This window comes from Rana temporaria, chromosome 5 (assembly GCF_905171775.1).
Source record: "Rana temporaria chromosome 5, aRanTem1.1, whole genome shotgun sequence".
Taxonomy (NCBI): domain Eukaryota; kingdom Metazoa; phylum Chordata; class Amphibia; order Anura; family Ranidae; genus Rana; species Rana temporaria.
The window spans coordinates 202016027-202028304 of NC_053493.1; the positions used below are offsets into that span (position 1 = coordinate 202016027).

At 43.4% G+C, this 12278-nt stretch overlaps 1 protein-coding gene across 1 annotated transcript in view; it reads right to left on the reverse strand.

Moving 5' to 3' along the window:
• The window catches only part of EPB41L4B (erythrocyte membrane protein band 4.1 like 4B), a 334961-nt gene that overhangs the window by 73136 nt on the left and 249547 nt on the right, over positions 1-12278 (reverse strand). The window contains exon 6 of the mRNA XM_040353483.1: positions 5897-5949. Within this exon, the coding sequence (XP_040209417.1) occupies positions 5897-5949 (53 nt within the window). The remainder of the gene's footprint in view (positions 1-5896; positions 5950-12278) is intronic.

A 12278-nucleotide genomic window follows, 5' to 3' on the forward strand; every position in this document is an offset into this window, starting at 1 on the left:
TGCACCGTCGGGAAACTTTCCCGACGTGCATTGCGGCAAATGACGTCGCAAGGAAGTCATTTGCTTCAAAGTGAACGTGAATGGGGTCCAGTGCCATTCACGATTCACTTACGCAAACTACGTAAATTTCAAATTTTGCGATGCGGGAACGACGGGTATACGCAACATTGGCTGCCCCTGCTAATAGCAGGGGCATCCTTACGCAAAAAACGCCGTACGGAAACAACGTAAATTGCGTACGCAGGGCTCTCGCAACCTTGTGAATCGGCGTTAGTATGCAATTTGCATACTATACGCTGAGCACAACGGGAACGCCACCTAGCGGCCATCGCAAGAATGCAGCCTAAGATATGCGGGCATAAGAGCCTTATGCCGCGCATATCTTAGGCTGCAGTCGGCGTGACGAGGTTCCTGAATCAGGAGCATTCGTTACGCCGGGGCAAGTAAGCAATTGCGCTGTGTAACCTATGGTTACACAGGCGCAATTGCTTCTTGAATCCAGGCCAGTGTGTATTTAGTATCACTGCAACAGGCCAACCACAGAAAGAGAACATTGATAGGATCTGTGTCCCCAAACTACCAAAGAAATACAAAATTATGGTGAATAAAAAAAAAAAAAAAATCGAATTTTCTACCAGCATTTATTAGGGAAAACAGTTTAAAAAAAATATACAAAACCAATATGAAAGTGCGCTGTCCAAAAAAATATATGTAGATCTATCAAGAATCAATCAAATAATTCATATCCGCAAATACATATATAGCCTTATAAAAAAACTCATTACTTATTATATGAATTGATAAACAAAAAGTGCAACAAATAAAATGGAGAAAGTCCATAAGAGTCGGTTCACACTGGGGCGACCTGCGATCCGACTTCAGGTCGCCTCAAGTCTCCCCAAGTCGCGCTGTCCAGAAAAGCAATGTAAGTGAATGGAGCCGTCTTAATACACACTACTGAAGTCGCTACGACTTCTGAAAAGGTTCCTGTACTACTTCAATCAGACTTCTAGGCGACTTGTACCCATTGATTTCAATGGAAGTCGTCTCCAAGTCTGATCCCTGCACATAGTGAGGCAACTTAGAAGCAACTTTGCAGGAAGCAGAGAGGAATTTACCCAGAAGCACCCAGGTACTCCCCTGTCCCCAGGCAGCCCCCACCTTCCTAGACAATGATTACTTTCAGTTTAGACGTTGTCTCTGTATACCTCTATACACCATGGCCCAGATTCTCATACCATTTACGTTGCTCCTGGGCAGCTTAACGTATGTGATTTACGTTACACCGCCGCAGGTTTACAGCCTGATTCTCAGAACACTTACCTGTAAACTTGCGGCGGTGTATCGTTAAATCGCTCGGCGCAAGCCTGCCCAATTCAAATGGGGCGGGCACCATTTAAATTAGGCGCGCTCCCGTGCCGAGCGTCCGCTCGGACGTACACACGACCGGATCTATCTGCTGGAACTGATCCGCGGATCAATCCCAGCGGATAGATCCGGTCGTGTGTATGGGGCCTTAAGGTGCAACAAAATGTCCAATTAAAGTGCAAACATTACTGCCTAGTGCTGTTCACACTACCGCGACTTGGGATCCGACTTGTGTCGCCCCAAGTCGCGCGACATGAGAAATTAAAGTGAATGAGAGCCGTCTTAATGTACACTACTGAAGTTGCTCCGACTTCAGAAAAGGTTCCTGTACCACTTCAAGGTGACTTCTAGGCGACTTGTACCCATAGATTTCAATGGAAGTTGCCTCCAAAGTCAGATCAGTGTCTGAACTGAAGCAACTTTACAGGAAGAGAAAATAGTTTTCTCAGGCAAACCCCTCCCTCCCTCCCTCCCTCTCACAGAGCTGGTTATTGTTGGATTGGCCGCTGGCAAAGTTGCCTGTCCTGGAGGCGACTAGAAGTTGCCTTGAAATTGCCTTAAGTTGTCTCACAAAGTCGTGCCTACTTTCAGGTCGCTGTAGTGTGAACCGGCACTAAAAGATAGAATTCTTGCCAATCTCTCGCAGTGTGGAAAACTTTGGAATACACCACCACAAGAAAATGTTCCCAAAGTCTCTTCACCACAAACAGTTAACAGGGCTTCTTACCAGATATTCTGATCCCACAAGGAGATCCAAGATTTGCAGCCAAATGTGTAACGATACAAAAAGATAAGACTCCTTAGACCAGTAATGGCGAACCTTGTCACCCCAGATGTTTTGGAACTACATTTCCCATGATGCTCATGCACTCTGCAGTGTAGTTGAGCATCATGGGAAATTAAGATCTAAAACACCTCCGGTGCCAAGGTCCGCCATCACTGCCTTAGACTCATATGGCAAATGCGCTCCAAAGAGGGGATTTAATTGAGAAGCACATACTGTAGTGTAGTATTTTACCAAAGTATTTTATTTAGCTAAAGATAAAAATTAACTTACACAATGCAAGATCTTAAACAACGTGTAATTAAAAACAGCCAGCATGTCCGAGCTTCAACACGGCTTGCAGAATGACGCAACTTTTGAGGCCCCTCCCAAATCATTTCTCCAAAACAAGCGCAGTCTGGAGAACAGCCTCAGTTCGATATACTTTTCATGCTTTATCTTCAGGCAGCCACAACGAGGAAATAGAAATTCATACAGTGCTATACACCACTACCACCTGTAAAAATGTCCTCGACAGGGGTCTCACCACCTCTGGTCATGTGTATAGTGAGCCCTACCTATTTACTGTATTTATCCTGTTAGCGCAATACAGCCCATTACCTTATCACTTTTTCATGCCAAAATTTAAAGGCATCTCCGTCCTTCCCATACCATGTTGTTTTCTCCTGCACTTTTGCATCTTTGCTATTCCCTTTTTAGTTTCCTTTTTTCTTCGCTAACCACAAAGCATAAAAGTATCAGTGTCTTCTCTGAACTACCCCAACCACTTTAAAGGGTTTATTACAGGGCTCGACAAATCCCGGTCGCCAGGTCGCCATGGCGACTAGAAATAGTGTCCTGGCGAGTGGGGTCTTGGCTGGGAAGGTGGACATAGCCCGGGCCTCGTAGGTCTTCCAGAGTCAGCGGGGATGGAGCAGTAAGAACAGTGCGGCAGCCACTGATGTTTTTTTAGATTTTTGTTGCTCCATAGGACCGGCTCTCCGCGAACTAGGCCGAAGCCGCTGCCTCGCTTAAAACATTCTGCCCGCAGCTTGCTGCGATCCTGGGAAAAGGCTGCGAGCAGCATCGGGCCGGATTGCGGCGAGCAGGATGTTTTAGGCGATGCCACGGCTTCGGCCTAGTCCGCGGCCTTTTCCCAGGACTAGGACTAACCTGCTTACCATATGCCAGCTGCCCTTGCCTTTAGACTGAAAATCTCAAATGGCCTTTTAGATGAACTCATTATCACCTCATGCTGATGCAGATCAGTTTGATGGTGTGCAGGACACAACAGGGCGCCCAGTCTCGGCTACTTTCCTCTCAAGCGTTGGAAATAACGCTAATGCATCAAGCCGGGAAAGTCAGAGCAATGTATCAGTAAGTGTAGGAGTGCAATAAATCCCTAAAGAGCTGCATACTGCTGGTCATTTCACCAAGCAGGGCATTGTATGCGTTATAAAGACATGCACACTACAGATAAAGCTTGGAGAATTTAGAATTTTATATTTTTAAAAGAACAAAATGTTGGTTACCAAAAGGTATACCACCAATCATAAATTACAAAACTGTCATTTCCATATAATTACACCACATAATCATTCCCTATATTGAAATTTGCAGCAAGATCTTATGATCTTCAAACATGATCTAAATGGAATGGCGACAAAATTTTACCCTTTAAAATCTCCATAGGCGACGTTTAAAAATTTCTACAGGTTGCATATTTTGAGTTACAGAGGAGGTCTAGGGCTAGAATTATTGCTCTCGCTCTACCAATTGCGGCGATACCTCACATGTGTGGTTTGAATACCGTTTACATATGCGGGCACTGCTCACGAATGCGTTCGCTTCTGTGCGCAAGCTCATCGGTACGGGGCGCCTTTTCTGGCTCCTAACTTTTTTAGCTGGCTCCTAGATTCCAAGCAAATTTGTCAAACCCTGGTTTATTACCCTTTATATGTGTAACAGAAGGGCCCATGGGACCCAGAAGCTTTTAGAAAGTATGAGATACGCCTGTTTCAGCTTCCCAGATGCCTCTTATGTGTAGATCACCCTGTGTCTCTAATAGGGGCACAGGGTGAATGAGAACCCCACTATGGTCTGTGCTAGTCAGATTTAATGCGGTATATATTGTGTGTTGGCCGTAGTGCTGTGCTAGTGCTTGCTTTGATGAGGTGGGGTGTGATTGCATTCTATTGTCTATTGTGGTGATTAAGTCTGCTACTGTGATGAATGTGTATTTTAAGTTGACAGTCCAAAGGTCAGGCGTCTGAGTCATCAGCTGTAGTTAATTAGCTCAAATTAGGTCAGGAGCCAGAGTCAGGATGTCTGTTAAAGATGTATTGAGGAGGATGTGTATTGAGGCTCATTAGGTAAACATTGTGTGATGTTGTGGGTGGAGTTGGGTCATTGTTCATTTGGTTACTGCAGTATCTGAATTGTATACAAGAGCTGTATTTCTCAATAAAAGGTCATCCCTGTTGAACCTCAAACAGAGCTGTGTGTCTCGTTAATGGGGGAATTCGTATGGGTCGTGTTCGCCGGATTGTGGCGTGTGGGTAGCTGCCTTGTGTTCGGGAATAGAATATCCTAAATGGCTTTAACCCCTTTCCCATTTGGGGTGCCGTTACAATATGTAACCAACATTTTTTTTTATATACACGTTTTTTTGTCTTGCCAATGCATTGTAATTTGCTAATGCGTGGTATTTTTGATTATTCATACATGACACTTATGGTCTATTTTAATTGAATCATTCATCAACTGAGTATACACACCTATTAGTAGATATAGCCTGTATTCCATTTTTATGGTTATGATGTTTTTAATTTTCACAATTTTTTTTATGTTTTTTCCATTACATTGCTCATCATATATAGTGTAGTATAGTGGGGATCTCCTTTTATTGGGCAGTAGCGCTTTGGATTGCATGGTACTGTTATGCTGGCATTTCTAGTTCTCCACCCAACTCCTTCCCGTAAAATACCACCATTAACAAGGCAACTCCAGCAGCCTGATAAAGGAGCATGCATACTTCAAGTGCTTGCTCCGCCTGCTGCTCTCAGCACCCATTGCCTGCCGTGATCACCACCTTCCCAGGGCTCCCACACTGTCCAGGAATTGCTGGAAGCTGCCAGCACTGCAGGAGACTCCATCCACTGCAGGACAGAGCGTGCATATTAGGAGATGTCTGCCTCTTCACATGATGAGCCTGGTATCCCAAAGAGAAGGAAGTAGCGAACAGTTGGGGAAACCAGGTATGACACGAGTAGTGGGATGGTCATACAATAAATATCTGACACCAAGGACGGTTTCAAACTGATCTGCTGTGCTTTGGCTTCAACGCAGGCACAATCAAATGTGTTTTCATGCAGGTTAGCTCAGCTTTCTCATAGACTTATTCGTCCTGTGGTTTTTGGAAAAGTCGGCTAACCTGCAAGAAAATAGTAGGTACACTGCAATGCACCCATGCTCCAGCCAAAGAATAGCACGGGTAGTGTGAAAGCGCCCCAAGCTAAACTGAGCTTGTTCAATATCTGCAGAGGTTAGGCCGGGCTGCACCATTGACTTTGTTTAACCTCCTAGAAGCCAAAAATCAAAGAATGATTGCTTTGAGGAAATACATATTTTTAATAAAATATACTCAACTTTTATCTCCATTAAGATGAGCTTTCATTTAGTTTTTAATCCACTTAAGCCAATAATTAATAGTGTTTGCTTGCTGGGTAACAACACAAATTCAGCAGTCAATGACAATTTACTCACCTTGCAAGCACCAAGCTGCCAATTCCACGGTAGTTTCATATGGACATTTCAATCTACACATAAAAAAAAAAGTCCCCATTATATTGTGTATCAAGACTATCCGTTATAGAAAGATATTTTTTATAGTCCACATTCTAAAAAGCATACATTGTCTAATGCAGGGGTGCCCAAACTTTTGAAGAGCAAGGGCCACTTAAGCGACTTGGTAACCGGTTGCGGGCCACAATAAGTGGAGCGGGTGTATGACAGGCCCGTGTCCACTCTGCATATGGAAAGTGGTCACAGACACAGCCCAATCTACTCTATGGCCCTCTGATCCAATCAGACCAGATGGAAGGGACACAAGACCATTTACATCTGCCACACCATAGGAATGAATGGAGGGTCGGACCGATTGTGTGAAAGGGGCCTAAGGGCTGCTTTCACACTGATGTGCCGAGGTTTACCCACACCGCACCTGTGGCTTTCCTGTGGGTAAGCTGCACTTTGCCATGGAATTCTATTACATCCTCCAGGTGTGGTGCACTTTCTGAAACTGGACAAAACCCACAGGTAAAAAACAGAAGTCTATGGCTCAATGCAGGTAACCCACAGGCACACCACGCTGTACCTGCGGATCAGTTTGAAAGCAGCCCAGTAACCACTGCAGAACAGATATGCCCATATATACTCTGTGATTTTAGTAATACACTTGCCTTTAATAAGTCTTCCATTCAGGTATCACCAGCTGTTGTGGCCCCAGGCAAAGTGCATTTGGCATTACTCCGCCTATGACAGGAGCCATATAAAAAAGAAGCCTCAAGGGTAAATGTAGTTAATATTATAATAGGGGGTACCTTCATCCTTAAGATCAATATATGGAGTACTTGAGTCTAAGGTCCCCGAACCAAAGAGTCAAGAAGGGAATGAGGGGCCAATAGGACTATTAGCGGTACCAATAAACAGTTACAGAAAGAAATAAGAAAAAAAATTAAAAATTCATAATTTTTATTAAAAGACATATACAGACAGTTACAGGATAAAAAATGTGACAACCATCCAACAGCGCCAAAGTTGAGGTCCCCAAGGTGGGAAGACATAACGATGGGTAGGGGGTTGTAACAGTTCTCAACTAGTTTTGCGGATTGAAAACCGCTTCATCAGGAGAGGATCTAGAAGGGATTCAACAATACATCAGTAATTTAAAAAACAACAACATAAGTAGACAAGGGGAAAAAGGAGGTTACATTGCTCACCTAAAAAGGTCCGCCAGAGGGGTACAACGAGTGGGACCAGACAACAAAACCCCCACGGTGGCCAGCAAGGACACATAAGTGGAGGGACCTGTTGATCGGGTATAGATGGATAAATGGTCATCAACGACGCTAAGCCTAATGCCCCGTACACACCATCACTTTATGTGATGAAAAAAAACGACATTTTCTGCGAAGTAAAAAATGACGTTTTTGAAACTTCAATTTTCAAAGACGAAGTTGCCTACACACCATCGTTTTTCTCACAATGTTCTAGCAAAGCGAGGTTATGTTCTCACCACTTTTTCCATTGAAGCTTGCTTCATAAGTAGCTTCTGGGCATGCGCGGGTGAAAAAACATCGTTTTAAACGACGTTTTTTACTACACACGGTCAATTTCTGTGAAGTAAAAGTTGACGTTTTGAAAAACGACACATAAAATTGAAGCATGCTTCAATTTTTTTTGGTCGTTTTTTAGAAGACATAAAACGACGTTTTCCCCCACACACGGTCAATTAAAGTGACGTTTTTAAAAACATCATTTTTTTTCATCACATAAAGTGATGGTGTGTACGGGGCATAAGGCCGAAGAGAGGGAGGGTGGGGGGTGAGGGGGACCGCGGTATAAAGTGAGGGATAAGTGCCAAGGGTGAACACTGCAAAAACATATTAGGTGGGAGGTAAAGAGTGAGTGTGAGCTCTTTACCTCCCACCTAATATGTTTTTGCAGTGTTCACCCTTGGCACTTATCCCTCACTTTATACCCCGGTCCCCCTCACCCCCCACCCTCCCTCTCTTCGGCCTTAGGCTTAGCGTCGTTGATGACCATTTATCCATCTATACCCGATCAACAGGTCCCTCCACTTGTGTCCTTGCTGGCCACCGTGGGGGTTTTGTTGTCTGGTCCCGCTCGTTGTACCCCTCTGGCGGACCTTTTTAGGTGAGCAATGTAACCTCCTTTTTCCCCTTGTCTACTTATGTTGTTGTTTTTTAAATTACTGATGTATTGTTGAATCACTTCTAGATCCTCTCCTGATGAAGCGGTTTTCAATCCGCAAAACTAGTTGAGAACTGTTACAACCCCCTACCCATCGTTATGTCTTCCCACCTTGGGGACCTCAACTTTGGCGCTGTTGGATGGTTGTCACATTTTTTATCCTGTAACTGTCTGTATATGTCTTTTAATAAAATTTATGAATTTTTTTTTTTTTTCTTATTTCTTTCTGTAACTGTTTATTGGTACCACTAATAGTCCTATTGGCCCCTCATTCCCTTCTTGACTCTTTGGTTCGGGGACCTTAGACTCAAGTACTCCATATATGACAGGAGCCAGTGCTATACAGGAAGCATCAGCTTATGTGGCTCTGCTGCGCAGCGGCTTGCTTGCGCTACCGCTGGCTTCATTCACAAAACTGGTGCTCTGGGATGGCAGATCGGCAAACCGTGATCTGGGCTTACCAACCCACCATCCCAAAGCAGGAGGTCGCGGGCCACATCAGAGGGCTCCGCGGGCCACTGGTTGGGCACCCCTGGTCTAATGTGTTAATGTGTGCATATATTTGTATATACAGTACTGTGCAAAATATTTAGGCAAGTGTAAAAAAAAATGCTGTGACTGAAGAATGCTTTCATAAATAGTGGTAGTTTGTGTTAATAGTTTAGTTCAGAAATCGTGTGAATAGTTTATTTTTATGAAATAACAAAAAGGAAAGCAAACGGAAGATAAATCCAAATCAAATCAATATTTGGTGTGACTACCCTTTGTCTTTAAACCAGTATACATTTTTCTAGGTGCACAGTTTTTGAAGAAACTCAGCAGGTAGGTTGTTCCAAACATCTTGGAGAACCACAGATCTTCTGTAGATGTAGCACGCCTCAAATCCTTCTGTCCCTTCATGTAATCCCAGACAGACTTGATGATGCTGAGATCAGGGTTCTGTGGAGGCCAAACTATCACTTCCAGTACACTGAAGATAGTTCTTAATTACATTGGCTGTATGTTTAGTGCCGCGGTCCTGCTGCAGAAAAAAATTAGGGCCAAATCACACGCCTACCTGATGGTATGGCATGATGGATAAGTATCTGGCTGCATTTCTCAGCATTGAGGTCACCATTGATCCTGACCAAATCGTCCAACTCTATTTGTAGAAATACCGCCTCCAATGAAGTTCCACAATGCTTCAATGTTTTCTGCAGACACTCAATATTGTATCGCTCTCCAGGCCTTCAGCGAACAAACTACCTCTTACTACAGCCAAATATTGCAAATTTTGACTCATTACTCCAGAGCACCTGCTGCCATTTTTCTGCACCCCATTTAACCTCTTTAAGTTAAAGGGTCACTAAAGGAACATTTTTTTTTTAGCTAAATTCAGCTTCCTTTACCTTACTGCAGTCCTGGTTTCATGTCCTCATTGTTTGTTTTTGCTTTGATGTTGCTGTAATTCCTCTCTGTTCTGGACACTTCCTGGTTGTCCATTTCCTGATCACCACAGTACTGGGAGATTTCTCACTGTGGTGACTAATCAAGGAGGTGTGATTACTGTGTGTCAGCACCAATCCAGTTTAGTTTTACAAAGCATCACTGCCCTCTATTGGCTCTTTGTCTCTGTACATCAGAGAACCAGGAAACAACAGCAAAAACTAAACTAAACTAAACTGCAGGTACATTATATGATTGGTTTTCATCTATTTTTAATCATTTTTAAAGGGAATCAGTTAACTATTATGTCTCTATACCCTGTAAACAGTCATTTCAGCAAAAAACAAAAATTCCTTTAGTGACCCTTTAAGACTTACCACCCCTAATTAACTCCTTCTCCCGTTAGCGATTTATTTATTTCTATTATTTATTGAGTTTTCAAATGTTTTTAACCAATATTCAGTGCAAAATAACAGGACATACTATGTAAGCCTCACAGCACTATAAAATCAACAACATATAAAGAAAAATGGCTAGTATGGACAGAGTAATTTTGTCATGTTACAACCAAAAATGCAAATGTATATTATTGGGATTTTATGTGATAGACCAACTCAAAGTGGCACATATTTGTGAAGTGAAAGGAAAAAGATGAATGGATTTAATTTTTTTTTACAAATAAATATCTTAAAAGTGTGGCATGCATTTGTAGTCAGCACCTTTACTCTGATACCCCTAACTAACATCTAGTGGAACCAATTGCCTTCAGAAGTCACCCAATTAGTAAATAAAGTCCATCTGTGTGCAATTTAATCTCAGTATAAATACAGCTGTTCTGTGAAGGCTACTGAGATTTGCTAGAGAATCTTGGTGAACAGTCAGGTCAGGGATAACGTTGTAGAGAAGTTAAAAGCAGGGTTAGGTTTTAAAAAAAAAATCCCAAGCATCACACGGAGCACTATTCAATCCATTATCCAAAAAGAGAGTATGGCAAAACTGCAAGCCTACCAAGACATGGCCATCTAATTAAACCGACTGGCCGGGCAAGGAGAGCATTAATCAGAGAAGCAGCCCAGAGGCCCATGGTAACTCTGGAGGAGCTGCAGAGATCCACAGCTCAGGTGGGAGAATCTGTCCACAAGAAACTATTAGGCCCCTTTCACACGGGCGGACCTGAATGGACGCTCCATGCACCTCTATGGAGCCACGGATGTTAGCGGTGACATGCCCGCTGACATCCGACCCATGTGTGATGGATGGAAACCCCATTTTCCATCCATCTGGCAGATCGGATCGGATGAAAACTGACTCTCTGGTCCATCTTCATCCAATCCCCCATAGAGGAGAGCGGAGCTCTGACAGGTCGGTACCTGCACAGTGAGCAGAGACAGACCTGTGCTCTGCCTTCTCAACGGAGCGATCCCCGCTGAGCAAAGTGGAGCCTGTACACGGACACGTCCGTGTGAAAGGACAGTTAGTCGTGCACTCCACAAATCTGGCCTTTATAAAAACAGTAGCAAAAAGAAAGCCATTGTTAAAAGAAAGCCATACAAAATCCCACTTGTAGTTTGCGAGAAGCCAAGTGATGGACACAGAAAATATGTGGAAGAAGGTGCTCTGGTTAGACGAGACCAAAATTTTACCTTTTTTGGCATGAAAAGCAAATGTGTGGCGGAAAACACTGCACGACCCTGTAAATGCCAACCCCACTGTGAAACATGGTGGTGGCAGCATGGGAATGCTTTTCTTCAGCAGGGACAGGGAAGCTGGTCAGAGTTGATGGGAAGATGGATGGAGCCAAATACAGGGCAATCTTAGAAGAAAACCTATTCGAGTCAGCAAATGACTCGAGACTGGGGCACTCTGACAGCAGGACAACCACTCTAACCATACATACAGGTGTGCAAAGCTGGTAAGGATATACCCAAAAAGACCTGAATCTGTAAGTGCAGCGAAAGGTGGTTCTACAAAAGTAATGACGAGGGGGGGGGGGGTGGGCTGAATACAAATGCTTGTCACACTTTTCACGTATTTGTAAAAAAAATATAAAAAACATTTATCATTTTTCTTCTACTTCACCATTATATGCCACTTTGTGTTGGTCTATTACATAAAATCCCAATAGAATACATTTAAGTTTTTGGTTGTAATATGACAAAATGTGGAAAATTTCAAGGGGTATGAATAATTTAAGGCACTGTAGGTGCTATAGAGAGTGACAGAGAGCTTTTAAAACCTCCCACAAGGGATCTGCAGTAATAAAATATTATTAAATTCTTAATATACCCGTATATACTCGAGTATAAGCCGACCCGAATATAAGCCGAGGCACCTAATTTTACCACAAAAAAACTGGGAAAACGTATTGACTCGAGTATAAGCCTAGGGTATCCATCTGCATGCCTCACTGTGCCCATGACTAGACTCACGTTTAACATGGGAGTATATAGAAGGGGTGCCCGACTTTGGAAAAAAAAAAAAAAATCGGTGCTGCCCGGCCGTATGTCCCCGGGACAAAAAACGTTTGCACACTTGTAGAGGAAGAGTGGGGCTATGTGTGCCAAGTTTGGGGTCCAGGGGTCCTACGACCGGCACCGTGTCCCCAAAATCCAGGAGATCAGGCGCAAAAAGGTGACTCGAGTATAAGCAGAGGGGGGCCTTTTCAGCACAAAAAAATACTTATAGAATGGTAGCATACATGTATAAAAAAAAAAATACACATTTTCCT